General features: G+C 42.8%; 1 protein-coding gene across 1 annotated transcript in view; it reads left to right on the forward strand.

Annotated features, from left to right (window-relative positions):
• The first annotated feature begins 514 nt into the window (after positions 1–514).
• The window catches only part of LOC137538970 (bestrophin-4-like), a 37,264-nt gene continuing 21,619 nt past the window's right edge, over positions 515–16,159 (forward strand). Inside the window, exons 1-2 of the mRNA XM_068261421.1 lie at positions 515–601; positions 8,275–8,440. Of these exons, the coding sequence (XP_068117522.1) occupies positions 8,289–8,440 (152 nt within the window). The 5' untranslated portion in view covers positions 515–601; positions 8,275–8,288. The remainder of the gene's footprint in view (positions 602–8,274; positions 8,441–16,159) is intronic.

Here is a 16,159-nt window from a genome sequence, read left to right on the forward strand (position 1 = left end):
TAATAGATTACCGGTAATACATAAATTACCGGTAAATTACAGAAATTACCTCAGCTACAGCGTAATTATTAAATATCTTGAGGACACCCCATGTGGACTTACAGTACTCTAACACACATTGGTCTGGCCAGCTTCATCCCCTTTTTAGTGGTAGGTTTTTTTAATAGGCTCTTTAATCTATTTTATTGTACATACTATTTATGAAATGTGCACATACTTGTAAATCAAGTATGGTCACCTCCATAGAATGTGGTTTCCTGCTGTGCTCTGAGCCCTCTCTTATCATGATGGCTCGGGCCTACCCCACACATTATGGAATTGCTAATTCTGTCCCCGTTAATCTCCAAGAAAATCCAAACAGGAAAAGATTTCAAGAGCAAACAGTTTATGTTTGAGCAGAGAAGACGGTGCCAGGAGCTGCGCACACTAAGCCCACTACAGTGCGCGGGCGATAGTGGGGGTAGTGGTTCTGGGGACAACAAAGTGCACACTGTGAGGGGGGATTATGGGATCACAGGATCTCAGGAAAGATTTGGTCATTTCTGCTGTAGAGCTAAATGGGTGAAGATGTAAGTAGGGCACGGCGTCTGAGCACTCAATGGTGAGTAACTTTATAAAGATATCATGACTCTATAATTATGAGACTCTCGCAATTAACTTTATTGTAATTTATCACTAATCCCAAGCGCCATATTCATAATAACATCTATCAAGGCTCCTCCTGTATTGTGTGTGGATGCACAGCATTCTTTATGTGAACAGATAACACACTCTACCCGTACACCGCACAGTGTTGGTATGACCCATACCTGGCACACAATATCTTAAAGGACCACAGTCGCTAAAAATTGTAAAATTTAAAATTCATGTGTACACATATTTATAAGTAGTAGCTTTCACCCTGATTGAAATGCACTATAAATTACTTTTTTTCCTTTGTTACTGTCGCAGGCAGCAAAAATATGAAGAATCTGGCTGGTTTTGGATAAGTCCATATCTTCATGGGGGATTTTCAGTACCTCATTTATTCTTTACAAAAACAACACCTGGAAATGATCTATATGTCAGTCAACCTACCTACTCATTAGCACACTATTTGGGCAGTTGGACTGATCAACTGCAGTTCAGTAAGTGCTTTTGAAAATAAAGAAAACTCTTAGAATCCCCATGAGGAGATGGACTAGTCCAAAACCTGTCAGATTTTTCTTACCTAATGTAAGTGACAGGAGCATAGGGGAGAGGTAATTTATAGTGCATTTTATTGATTTCAGGGTGAAATCTACTTTGTATAAGCATATATATATATATATATATATATATATATAGGTTGTAGTACCCAATCTCAGCACCTGGTGTATAAGGATTTGTTCACGTGTAAACCAAATAGACGTAACAACTAGCCGATCTTTACGTTAATATATAAAAAATTAGATTTTTAAAGAGTAACTGTTAGCCCCCAAATTGAAATTTAAATCTGTATTGCAATGTTTTATTTAGTATTTCAGTGAACCAAAAAGCCAATGCAGAACTTTAAAATCAATCTAATTTTTTTACAATGTAACCCTTTTCCCCGCTCCGGACGCAAAGCCGCATATCTGATACTGCTTAGCATGCAGAGCATGCCTATGTCTGCCCGACCCCCCTCTCCCCACCAGGACCAGGTGCCAATATATTCTCCCCAACAAACAGCTGACCGCTCTGACACGGAGACAGAGCGGCAGCACTTCCAGCGCCGTCACCGCAGAGCAGCCGCCGAGTCACATGTGAGAGAATCACATGTGAGAGATGCACGGCGGCGGCTGCTCTGCGGTGACGGCGCTGGAAGTGCTGCCGCTCTATCTCCGTGTCAGAGCGGTCAGCTGTTTGTTGGGGAGAATATATTGGCACCTGGTCCTGGTGGGGAGAGGGGGGTCGGGCAGACATAGGCATGCTCTGCATGCTACAGTATCTGATATGCGGCTTTGCGTCCGGAGCGGAGAAAAAGGTTACATTGTAAAAAAATTAGATTAATTTTAAAGTTCTGCATTGGCTTTTTGGTTCACTGAAATACTTAATAAAACATTGCAATACAGATTTAAATTTCAATTTGGGGGCTAACAGTTACTCTTTAAGTATTTCTTTCTTGGGAAACTGTTAAATACTACTAATTTCAGTTTCATAATGTACAGTGCTCCACCTGCTGGCTTTGCTGGAATTAAAGAAAGGTCTTTCCTTACTGCTGTTAAGTACAGACAATATAATTCCTTACAGAAATGCACAGTTAGGTACACAGGCTAGATGGCACTTGGCTGAGGCTGACATTCAGAACCATCTCAGCCAATAATCTAGTGCAGCCTTTCTCAACCTTTTTACTCTGGAGGAAACCTGAAAATAACTTTTGGATCTCAGGGAACCCTTGCAAACAACTTTTTGAACTTGAGGGACCCCTGCATTTATTTTAAAAAATATATTATTATTATTTATTTATTTTATCTTAAAAATAGATGAGGTTGTTTATTTCACTACTCCCTAGATAGAACACTGCCACTTATTATACTGTCTCCTGGTGCTTTTTTTAATGTGCTCATTATTATTCTGACCCCCAATTTAGCGTTTCTTTTTGCAGTTCCCACTATTACAATGTGCTCTGTTATACTTCCCCCACGATGGGGGGAAAATGCCAAGGAACCCCTGCAGGAGTACTCAAGGAACCCTGATTGAGAAAGCCTGATCTAGTGTGTATACAGCTGCCTCACAATATTGCATACAAATCTGGCATGCTGAATATTTAGCGGCAGCAACACCCAACCGATGCTCAGGCATATTGTTTCCTTGCTCACCCCTCCCACTGGAAGCTGCTCCGTGGTACGCCATCCCTCCTCCCTTCCATAGCAACAGAGCATGCACCCAGCAACAATCTGTCATTAAAGGAATCCCTAACGATCCCTGTGGGTGATAATCTTGCTCCATGTGTACGCATCTGAATGTCTAGTTAACACAGCACCCTGTATGTATTTAGAGAGTTTAGCCAGTGGGCAGGAACACCCTAGGCAGAAACGCATATGCGTTTTCCACTATGTGCTATGGGGAAAACTCATGCGATTCTGCCTGTGTTCCTTCCCTGTCTATTTCCCCCTCATCCGTGACTAATCACAATTGTAATTTAATCTCTCAGCTGGGCCAACTGGCTGCCTTGGCAGAGCAGCTAATTTGTAAGCGCAGGAAGTTAACCCTATGTTTGCTTCCATGAAAGCAGGAAGTAGACACCCTGGAGAATTATTGCAGGATTTGTATCAGCTGTAACAAAGAAATGTTTTTCTTTAAAAGTTATTATGCTGTTGCGTATCTTTGAGAGCAGAGAGGAAATTCTGAGTTCAGGTCCACTTTAACAGTAACCAATTAAGAAGTTCTATATCCGAGATATCAGAAACCTTCCTGTTTTAGCCATGATAATGACCAATCAATCAGAAACGTACAAATCAATCACAAGATCAGATTCCTCACTTGCTTCTTCATTTGCTTTTCCAATATGACAAACGATGTAGCATGAATGAATCATCTCTATTCACCTGAGGTCTGCAGGCTTCCGTTCTATAACGTTAGAGTCGTATGAAGTGCAGCAGTAAGCAGGACTCCATTTATTTGGTACAGAACATTTATTTGGTACAGAACATTACAAATCAGACCAGCAGACATGATTACCATATTTTGGATATTTGATATATTCCTGTTTGATCTATATAAAGATTTAAATATTTTGTATACTTTTAAATTAAACCTATATCTATATCATACATCCCATTTTTTTTTCGAGATAAGAAAGAGGGACACTATAAGACACCCATGCCACACCTCTAACCACGCCCCTGCCACGCCTCTAACCGCGCCCCCGCCACACCCCTCACCACACATATCACAAAGAATTCAGAACTAAAAGAGTTTTAGTTTTATCATTCAAACTGCACTGGTCCTATCTATCATTATTAGTTTTCATTTTAGCATTTGAAAATAAGAAATATATCAAGTGAATTGATGGGAGTAAAGTTAAACACATTTTTAAGTAGAAAAATACATATATTTACAGCAGTCCTGAAAGAGGGACGAATAAGAAAGAAAGAGGGACAGGCATTGGGTTCCCAAAAAGGGACTGTCCCTCTTGCTATTATCATTGTAATTTTTTAATGCAATTGTTAGTGCTAAAAGTAAAGTAAAGAGATATGCTGGCAAACAATGAATTCAGTGTAACACACAAGCCCTCAAAATAAACTAAACATAAATAATAAATACCTTTACTTCTTCATCTTTAATGCCTTGGATTTGCAGCCCTGGTCACATGACTGATGCCTAGGCAATGGAAGGGTGTCTTTCTCTCCCCCGAATGGACAAAAAACACAGACCTACCAAATATCATAACCAGCCCTACTCTGCTAGAGAAAAAGAAGGTTACTATCCCACATAAACTCAGCGGCAGCGCTCATAAACATGGCAGCTTAATGGTGATTATATGTTCAGTTCCTTTGGATGAGAACAGCTGTTCTGGCACTATATATAAAAAGACACAAACACAATACAGAGAAGATCATATCACCGGGAACGTTTTGAAATAAAATTCCCTCTTCATAATATTATCTTTACAGCCTTGATGAAAGGTATTTTCATTGACTTCTGATTCTTAAAAAGAAATACTGTATAAGAAGAGTCATTTATGGCAACGGAAACATAGCCATTAACATATTTGTAGTGTATTAATATCATATAATAATATATAAAACTAGGCTACCTAAGCCTATTTAAAAGTGGGCTCTAGGTAGTGAAATTACCGCGCACCCGCCGGCAGACAGTGCGCGTGTGCCCACCGCCGTGCGCACACCCGCCGCAATCGCGTACACGCCCGCTTTGCTCCCTGGCCCGACCTCTCATCCCAACGGCTGTCTGTACTGCACACATGCGCAGTACTAAAAAGCTTCGGACGGACAGATAGGGAAAGTGGATGACGCAGGGACAGTTAGGTTTATTGTATAGGATACTAATGTTATTGATCTATAAAGTGCCAACATTTTCCTGGCCAATAAAAAAATTTACAACCAAAGTCAACTTGGGCAAATGACAGCAATGAAGCCATAATTGTATGGCACCTAGGTTCTCAACACATAGTACCCCAGGGGGCAATTTAGTAGAGCTCAGGGGGAACTTGATATGGGCAATCCATTATAGTGAGTTTTGTGATAAAAAAAAAAGTGAAAAGTCATATACAGTATAACAAACTGGTTAAGTACTGTATATACGCATGTATAAGCCTAATTTTTGAGCATAAAAATGTGCTGAAAAGTTACCCCCTCAGTGGTGCAGAACGGATGGTGGAGCAGGTTTTGAAATGGCAAAGGAGCGTAAGGATCGTGCAATAGTGATTCTGCTCTTACCAGCTTGTGCCCTGCTGTGTCCGTGCTCCCCCCCCCCCAGGGCCGGCCCGCTCATGAGGCGGGGTGAAACTTTTGCCTCAGGCGGCACATTTCTAGGGGCGGCATCCGCCCGTCGGTGGGTGTGGGGAGCCGGCCGCCCAGCTGGAGGGGTAGCGGGCAGGACGGGGATATTGGGCCTAGCGGCGGGGAGGGGGGTCGGACCCCCCCTCCCTCGCCTGGGTCCCCTGTCCTCCGCTCCCCTCCAGCCTTAAATAGATCAGAAGCGCTACTCGTAAGAGGCAGTGGGCGGGGAGGACTCACCTCTTCCTCAATCCAGCGTGCGCTCCACTGACGTCACTTCCTGCAACGCCACCCACTGTATTGTAAGTGGACGGCATTGCAGGAAGTGACGTCAGTGGAGCGCACGCTGGATCGAGCGAGGAAGAGGTGAGTCCTCCCCGCCCATTGCCTCTTACGAGTAGCGCTTCTGATCTATTTAAGGCTGGAGGGGAGCGGAGGACAGGGGACCCAGGCGAGGGAGGGGGTCCGACTCCCCTCCCCGCCCCTAGGCCCAATACTCCCGTCCTGCTCGCTACCCCTCCAGCTCGGCGGCGGCGGCAGCAATAATTTTTTCAAAATTTGCCTCAGGCGGCAAAAAGTCTAGGGCCGGCCCTGTCCCCCCCCCCCCCCCATCCCCTGCAACATGGTGTGCAGAGTGTTCTGCTCAAGACTACCTGTGTCTCCTGGCTTGTGGAGCGGAGCTTGTAAGCAACGTGTCAGCGGTACAATGATTGAGGATTCTTCCTGTGTGGCAATTGTTGTGTCTCATATCTATGACGTCATATCTATGACTGGTAGCTTCTTGAGACACAGTTGTATGATCCTGGGGCACATCTGGCTATGGGGAGGGGGGCTGACTTGTACTGGGGGCACATCTGGCTACTGTGGAGGGGACTATATTGGGGAGAAGGCTTATTCATGAGTCAATCACTTTTTCCTGGTTTCTAAGGGAAAAGTGGGTACCCCCGCTTATACACAGGTCAGCTTATATGCAAGTATATACTGTACTTACATTTTTGCAAAATGAATGCATTACTCCTCCGAAATAGATACGCATTCAAGGGGCACTCAAGCTAATAATGGGTAAGATGGAGGCGCCCAACGTGTTATATTTTAAGATTTTAAAATATAAAATAAAAATGGAATAAAAAGAGTGGTAATTGCTTACCTCTCCAGAAGCTATAGACACCAGTTCAACTATCCCCTATGCTATCAAGGCATTTTGTATTGACCTGAGGAAGCAGTCCATGATCCGTGAAACGTGTTGTCAGATTGCTTTTTAAATAAAAATTGTTTTCCAGTTGAACTGGTGTCTATATCTTCTGGAGAGGTAAGTGATTACCTCTCTTTATATTATATAGTTTTTTATTTTGTATTCTAAAAACGTAAAATAGAACGCACATTGGGTGCCTCCATGCTACCCACTACCAGTCAGACCTCCTTTGGAGGTAATAGCTTTGCAGTTTTTCTGGAAAGTCTATTGTACTACAGGAGAGCGACCATCCAGTATCCAGAAGGACCTGGAGAACCGAGCAGGGACGGTTAATTCCCTGCAGGCCTATACGGTGGTTGCAGGTACTGCAACCCACCTTTGTGAGTATATATTTATATGAGTTTATCTTCCCTATACCTGACGATACTGCACCATTGGGCTCCCGGTATCTCCCTACTTTTCACCTAAGTGTTCTTGGCCCTTACAAGAATCACCAAAGCAGAAAAACCCTATCACTTGAGCTGATGTTGCTTACAGTAGGGGGTACTTGACCAACAGTGACAGAGGTACATGCTCCAAAAATTCTTAAAAACACTGGTATAGCACACGTATGTCAGCCCCCCCCCCCCCTCCCTCCCCATAGTCATTGTCATCAAACGACCATTAGATAAATACAATTGTACATTCATCCACAAAGTGTAATCATATTGCACTGTAGTCTAATGTAAGCTGAATTGTTATGTGTTCAGCCATTCCACAAAGGCAGTCAGATCTTCTTCAGCTCCTGTCCAGCAAAAAATGAAATTGTCTATAAATCTGCAGTGATTCTTCAGATACTGCAGTGCTGTATCAGGAACCCGGTAAAACTAAGAATGTTTATTGTCCATAATAAAAGGATTTGCCATACCAGGGAGCACCCATGTGCTTAGACTGGAGTTGTTCCGAACTGTGTGTGCGTTTTGTACTTGTCACAGACAAATGTATCAACATTGGAATATAAACAAAGATACTGTTATCTCCAGTTTGGATGCCGATTTGAAGCTGAATAGCTGGACAAGGTGCTTTGTTTAACCATTTTCCCAAATTCTGGGATAGTAGATTTAAAGCTTTAAAGTAGCTTTAAAGCTTTAAAGCTGTGAGGAATCTTTTAGAGCAAAGTAGAAATGCTGACGTTCAGACCACTTTAAGGGACACCAGTTATCTGGCTATCCTACTAATCCATTGCCTCTAATACCTTTAACCATAGACCCCGAACAAGCAATGCAGATAAGATGTTATTGACAAAAGTGTCAAGATTAGCTGCATACTTGTATCAAGTGTGCATTTCCGACACTACTGATGCTGAATGATTAGCTGGACAGCCAGGCAACTGGTATTGTTTAAAAGGAAATAAATATAGCAGCCTCCATATACGCCTCTAGGGCTTCAGGTTCCCCTTAAAGGGAATTTGTCACAAGACATAATACCTGTGTGAGAAGGGTCAGGCTGAAGTTGTCACTCTGCTACTTGTGAAACATAACTGGCTCTGGGACAGTAATGCACAGCCTTACCTTGTTACGAATTTCAGAAATTAGTTTTTGCTATCACATCATACTTTCCCTGTTGGTTGTGTTTCATCTATAGGAACAGCTGGAAATATGACAGTGACATACAGCAATCGTGTGGCTGACGCTAAGCTTGGCACGTTCTCTCGGCTGCTCCTCCGCTGGAAAGGCAGCATCTACAAATTACTCTACAGAGAGTTCCTCATCTTTGTCACCTTCTACTTCATCATCAGTGTCACCTACAGGTACTTGTTCAGTGTCACAGCACTCTATACTACTCTCTACTATGGCAGTCAATTACATGATACACTTATAGTGGTTCTGGTACTAAATGTTTTTGTGCATGCCATTTTTTTCTGTGTGAGTGTATTTGTAAAACATCTGTCGTTCGAAGCTGCGCTTTCCTTATATAAGCAGCTCGGCGTTGTTATATTACTCAGTATATATATATATATATATATATATATATATATATATATATACAGTGGAGGAAATAATTATTTGACCCCTCACTGATTTTGTAAGTTTGTCCAATGACAAAGATATGAAAAGTCTCAGAACAGTATCATTTCAATGGTAGGTTTATTTTAACAGTGGCAGATAGCACATCAAAAGGAAAATCGAAAAAATAACCTTAAATAAAAGATAGCAACTGATTTGCATTTCATTGAGTGAAATAAGTTTTTGAACCCCTACCAACCATTAAGAGTTCTGGCTCCCACAGAGTGGTTAGACACTTCTACTAAATTAGTCACCCTCATTAAGGACACCTGTCTTAACTAGTCACCTGTATAAAAGACACCTGTCCACAGAATCAATCAATCAAGCAGACTCCAAACTCTTCAACATGGGAAAGACCAAAGAGCTGTCCAAGGATGTCAGAGACAAAATTGTAGACCTGCACAAGGCTGGAATGGGCTACAAAACTATTAGCAAGAAGCTGGGAGGGAAGGTGACAACTGTTTGTGCGATTGTTCGAAAATGGAAGGAGCACAAAATAACAATCAATCGACCTCGCTCTGGGGCTCCACGCAAGATCTCACCTCGTGGGGTGTCAATGGTTCTGAGAAAGGTGAAAAAGCATCCTAGAACTACACGGGAGGAGTTAGTGAATGACCTCAAATTAGCAGGGACCACAGTCATCAAGAAAACCATTGGAAACACATTACACCGCAATGGATTAAAATCCTGCAGGGCTCGCAAGGTCCCCCTGCTCAAGAAGGCACATGTGCAGGCCCGTCTGAAGTTTGCCAATGAACACCTGAATGATTCTGTGAGTGACTGGGAGAAGGTGCTGTGGTCTGATGAGACCAAAATAGAACTCTTTGGCATTAACTCAACTTGCTGTGTTTGGAGGAAGAAAATGCTGCCTATGACCCCCAAAACACCGTCCCCACCGTCAAGCATGGGGGTGGAAACATTTTGCTTTGGGGGTGTTTTTCTGCTAAGGGCACAGGACAACTTAATCGCATTAACGGGAAAATGGATGGAGCCATGTATCGTGAAATCCTGAACGACAACCTCCTTCCCTCTGCCAGAGCGAGGTCGATTGATGGTTATTTTGTGCTCCTTCCATTTTCGAACAATCGCACCAACAGTTGTCACCTTCTCTCCCAGCTTCTTGCTAATGGTTTTGTAGCCCATTCCAGCCTTGTGCAGGTCTACAATTTTGTCTCTGACATCCTTGGACAGCTCTTTGGTCTTTCCCATGTTGGAGAGTTTGGAGTCTGCTTGATTGATTGATTCTGTGGACAGGTGTCTTTTATACATGTGACTAGTTAAGACAGGTGTCCTTAATGAGGGTGACTAATTGAGTAGAAGTGTCTAACCACTCTGTGGGAGCCAGAACTCTTAATGGTTGGTAGGGGTTCAAAAACTTATTTCACTCAATGAAATGCAAATCAGTTGCTATCTTTTATTTAAGGTTATTTTTTCGATTTCCCTTTTGATGTGCTATCTGCCACTGTTAAAATAAACCTACCATTGAAATGATACTGTTCTCAGACTTTTCATTTCTTTGACATTGGACAAACTTACAAAATCAGTGAGGGGTCAAATAATTATCTCCTCCACTGTATATATATATATATATATATATATAAATATATATATATATATATATATATATATATATATATATATATATATATTTTCTGTATATATACAGTATATATATATATATATATATGTATATATATATATATATATATATATATATATATATATATATATATAGTGTATGAATTTGACGGTTCTCCATAACTTATCCTGTAATGCTTCCCTCTCCTTGCACACAGCCATATCAGTCTATGCCTTGCAGAGATAATAGTCTACAATAGCTTAAAGGATACCCGAGGTGAAAGTACAGTGATGAAATAAACAATTGTATCTATCTTCCCTCTCCTAAAAATGACGTTTTAAGATATTCCACAGTTTTATATTTGAATCTACTGTTAAAGTTTTTACTGTTTTATTGTTTTTTGCTTTATGACACATTCATTGAAGTATGCCAGAGCTAAAAATCTATGAACTACTGACCCTTGTTATTTCTTTCCTGCTCGCAGAAGCCATTTTCTGCTAGGAAAGTGTTTTATAGTTGGAATTTCTTATCAGTGAGGGTCACACTGTAGTCTGACTCAGTCCTGACTCAGACAGGAACTGCCACTTACATACCTGATGTTTAACTCTTTTTAAGGCAGAGAAAGGAAAAAAAGGAACACAGCACAGTTATTTGTGTGCTAGGCTCAGTACATACTGAGGCCGCAATAGCAGCATAGGGGGCGCGAACAATCACTCGCGTTCCCATGCCTGTCGGCCGGTGACGGCCAAACCGGAAGTGTTCGCCGGCGGGTCCTGGAGAGTCAGCGCGGGGCTGCGAGGGCACCGATCGGCTGCAGGGGGCTGAGGGAAGCCCCAGGTGAGTTAATCTCATTTTTTTTCCCAGGCTTTAGGTTCACTTTAAGGGCCTATTACTACTGGGTGCCATGTCAGTTCCCAATCAGAGTGGCACCTCGGCTGCTGTGAAGCCACAGCCGATTCAAGATTCGGATGTGTGCTACGGAAAACTGTAGCATTCGGATGGCATGCCTATTGTACGAATAGGCAGCGCTTCCATGTCCGGCTTGCATGCAGGGAAATGCTGCATATTCAGAGGTATCGGAAACAGGTCCTAAAGCTGCTGTCTGCAAACTGTATTGTCTGGTTTGTTAAAGTAATAACCCCAATGGCCCCCATTCAACTCACTTTTCTCCTAAGTTTTCTCCTAGGTGATTTTTTTCACATCTTATGAATAAAAGGCATTTTTTTAAAGGAAACATCCAAGCTAGTGAAAAAAAAAGATCCACTTACCTGGGGCTTCCTCCAGCCCGTGGCAGCCGTCCTGTGCCCTCGCCGCAGCTCCGGTGGCTCCTGGTCTTCTCAGCTGGCACTTGCGCAGTATCGTCCTGATGACGTCGGAGGGACCACGTGACCCGCACGGTGGAGTGCAGAAGAAGCTGACCCGGAACCCGACCTGCGCCAGCGGAGAAGACCAGGAGCCACCGTAGCCGCGGCGAGGGCACAGAACGGCTGCTACGGGCTGGTGGAAGCCCTAAGTGGATCTTTTTTTTTCACTAGCTTGGACCGCTCCTTTAATAGTGGAGTGCTGAAAATTAATTTTAACTAAAAGATTAAAAAAGGAGTTAAGGGCCCATATGCAATCCGCTTTTTCTCCTTAGTTTTCTCCTAGTAGATCATTTTTCATCTTCACTTTAATATAAGTTTTCAGTACTTTGCATTTGAAAACATATAAAAAAGTAGGCTAAAAAGTACTGCATTTTATCAACAAGTTGTGAAAATATCACCTAGGAGTAAACGTTGGAGAAAAACAGAATTGCACAGGGGCCTATGTGTGCTATAAATCAGCAGTCCTGGGGGTATGCCTGGCTTTCCAGGAGTGTAAAGAATGATTTTCAGGTACCTTCAAAAAAGTGAAGCATTATGGGCATTACTTCTTGCTCATAGGTGAATAGTAATACATGCAAATACTTTCTGTTTTAAAAAAGCAAAAATGTTACAGTACAGTTAGCACAACACCTTGAGAATAAATTAAAACGTTTTGGGAAAACTATGCAGCTTTAGTGAGTTGTGCTCTTTCAGTTGATGGTCAAGGAAGTGATGACACCTGAAGTGAGAAGAATATAGAGGCTGACATACTTATTGCTTGGCTGTCCTGCTGATGCTCTGCCCCTAATACTTTTATTCATAGACCCTGAACAAGCATGCAGATCAAGTGCTCTGACTGAAGTCTGACTGATTAACTGGATGCTTGTTTCAGGTGTGGAAATAAAACTGGCAGCTGACGCGAGATGGATATGGAGGCTGCCATATTTATTTCCTGTTAAGGCAGGGGTCAGGAACCTTTTTGGCTGAGCGAGCCATAAACGCCACATATTTTAAAATGTAATTTCGTGTGAGCCATACAATGGGCTTGATTCACTAAAGCCCTTTAACGCGTGCAAATTGCCTTTGCGCACGCTAATATGCGCACAAAGTTTAGTACTGCGTGGTGCGCGTGAAACGTCGCACTGTCCGCGTGCAAAATAGCCTGATAAGTGTACTTTGCATGCGGACGGTGAGACATTTCGCGCACACACCGGTGCAACATTTCGCATGCACCAAAGAGCGCACGACCAGTAACAGCTTTGCCCATGCAAACTACTTAGCACCCTAGTTTGCACGTGCAAAGCTTTTAGGCGTTACGCTTTAGTGAATCAAGCCCATTATGTTTCAAACTGGGACAGTGCACATGTGCAGCAGAGGGCTCATGTCTCTGTTGTCATGGTGATGCGTATACAGTTGATCCTCTGGGCAGCGGAAGTGTCAGACACGCCTTCAGCTTTTCTTGGGTTTCAGCAACATCAGCAATTTCCCCGAGAGCCAGACAGGAGAAATACAGACTAACAGCTTGTACAATTAGCTAGCTGACTTGGGGGTTGATTCACGTTGTAGGACAAGATCCCAACCAGCACTTTGGCTAAATAGGCTGCCTGTCACTTGCTAAGCAGCTTATTGGGCCAATCAAAGTGCGGGAATCTCGTCCTACAAAGTCACTGGACCTGACAGTGACCAGGGTGGGACAACTGGAGCGGCTATAAGTTTTGGGGGGAGCGTGAGTAAGTTAGTAGTGCATGCTACAGCAGTAGCATGCCTGCTTTGAAAATTTTTATTGCGCTGTCACACTAAGCTGTGCTGCTTGTGCAGTGTGGCTTAGTGAATCAACACCTATTTGTGAGCCACATGTAGCCATCAAAAGAGCCACATCTGGCTCCTGAGCCATATGTTCCCTAACCCTGTTTTAAGCAATACCAGTTGCCTGGCTATCCTTCTGATCCTCTGCCTCTAATACTTTTAGCAATAGACCCTGAACAAGGGTCTGGTGTGATTCAAACACTACTACAGCCAAATAGATCAGCAGGGCTGCCAGGCAACTGGTATTGTTTAAAAGGAAATAAATATGGCCAGTGGCGGCACCAGCTTCATTTTTTTTTTTAGGGGTAAGGGCACAGAGGGGGCACGATGGCTGGCTGGTGGGGCCCATTTTCGTGATAAAAATCGATGTTTGTATGGTAAGCTTTAGATCTTTTTTGCCAAACTCACGTTATAAAATTAAGGCTAAATAGTTCAGCATGGTTAGGAACCAAATGTAACAATCACAAACCGAATTCAGAAGCTTTTGAGCAGAGCAGATTATCCAAATGATGGTGCTCCTGTGTGGACAGATCCCAGACAAATCTTTCCAGACCCCAGGATTTGTCTTGCGACTCTACAAGCAAGGGAAGAGGAAGAGGCAGAAGGGAGAGTAACACTGTGTGTGTAATTTCTCATCTTAGTAGCTAAGTATTGCTGGAGTTTGTAAAATACACGCTCTAGTTTATTGGCTCATTTAAAAGAAAAATAATATGCATTTCAGCTTGTAATCCTTCAGTCTCTGTTCCTGTTGACTGACAGATGCGTTAATTATAAGGGATCTTGTTGGAAGGATTGAGAGGTATTTATGGCAAATAGATAGGACCCTTGATTTATTGAATGCCTACATTGACTCGGACTGACATGGAGAGTTCTTTACAAATCCCATCGTGTTCACTGTATGCTGCTGGAGCCTGGAACCAGTTATTTGTTTGTTACTGAGTGGGTGGTACAGGGGGGGGGGCACAGTGATGCCCAGGGGGGGTCAGTGCCCCAGCATGACCCAGTTTAGCGCCGCCCATGAATATGGCAGCCTCCATATTCTTCTCACTTCAGTTATCATTTAAAGTTACAACCTTGTTTTTAGAATTTTACCACATCTATGTAGTATAAGGGTTTACTGAGTGAATATACTTTGTGTGGATACTTATGTTAGTCCCTCATACTACATAGAAGTGGTAAGATTGAACAATCAACATTGTATCAATAGTGGGAACTTTAGAGACTTTTGCAGCCGAATAGCTCAGCAGGGCTGCCATGAAGCGGATATTGTTTAAAAGGAAATAAATATAGGATCCATATCTTTTACTTACTTGGGGCTTTTTCGAGCTCCCTGCATTCATTGAGGTCCCTTAGTGTCCTCCAGGGCCCCTCCATTGTTCTGCTATCACCCCAGTTAAAGTCCTTGACCCATCTGGAATGTACAATATGGCTCATGCACTGTCCTGGCCTCATCGATCACACTCCCGTTGCTGCGCATGCACAGCTACAAGTCTTTATGAACTGCGCATGAGCAGAATGTTTCCAGCTATGGTAGTGTGATCGAGGAGGTGCACAGCCAGGACAGAGCAAGCACTGTAGTGCACGACCCAGCCAGGTTGCAAACTTTAATTGGGGTGACAGCAAAACAGAGAGGATCCATAGGATACCGAGGGACCTAAAAGACTATAGGGGGCTGGAATAGCCCCTGATAAGTAGAAGTCCACTTTTTCTACCTGGTTCAGGTTTACTTTAAAACCTCCAACCTTCTTAATGCATATACAGTATGATTGTAGATGTGTATTAGACATCAGTGCATCGAGTTACATTGAATACATTGAAATTACCTGGCTAGATGGCTGCTGTAGCTCCATTTCCTGTTGAGATGCAACTTTAATGGATATCTAGCTATCCAAACCATAATCCCATCATCACCCATGTGAGATATTCAGGAATTGGGTGAGGGGCAGTAACACAGTCTCTCCATGTGTGCACAGATCACCTGGCCCCACCCACATCCACCTTCTTTTCAGTATTTAACTCTTTGTGGCTACAGATGGGTACCGACTGTGTGTGTGTTACTAAAAGTGGGTGGAGCCAACAACAACCACATTTTTCACTGGGTAAATTTAAACTGCAGCCATTCTTACACTGTTAATGGTAGGGTTCTCAAACTTGGCACAGTTGGTCACTGGTTGACTGGACTTAAAATTCAGGAAAGTGGGTGGAGCCTACAACAGCCAATCAAAATTCACCTATTGATTTTCTGCAATTTTCATATTATTGTTATATCTTTGACCATACCAATGAGTGGTGGTAAAAGAGATTGAGGTCCACACTGTCTTCATAGGTTATCAAACTTTATTGTATCAAAAATAATAATAATAATAAAACATATTGCTGTAGGACAACAACAGTCTGCTGTTTCGGGCTCCTGCCCTTTTTCAAGCTGGCTTGAAAAAGGGCAGGAGCCCGAAACTGCAGACTGTTGCTGTCCTACAGCAATATGCTTCAATATTTTTGCTACAATAAAGTTTGATAACCTATGAAGACAGTGCGGACCTCAATCTCTTTTACTGCTTCGTGGATCCTGGCAGGACCCAGGTGGAAGGCCCTGCATGTCTGACCCTTGGAAAGGGTATGGCCTACTGAGAGAGGTTCCACAACTCAAAAAGTAACAAAGAGTGGTGCTATTTTCTATGGGGCAAGCACTTTTTCTTTTCGTACATTGAATGACCATGTCAAATTTAGAAAAAGTG

This window comes from Hyperolius riggenbachi, chromosome 11 (assembly GCF_040937935.1).
Source record: "Hyperolius riggenbachi isolate aHypRig1 chromosome 11, aHypRig1.pri, whole genome shotgun sequence".
Taxonomy (NCBI): domain Eukaryota; kingdom Metazoa; phylum Chordata; class Amphibia; order Anura; family Hyperoliidae; genus Hyperolius; species Hyperolius riggenbachi.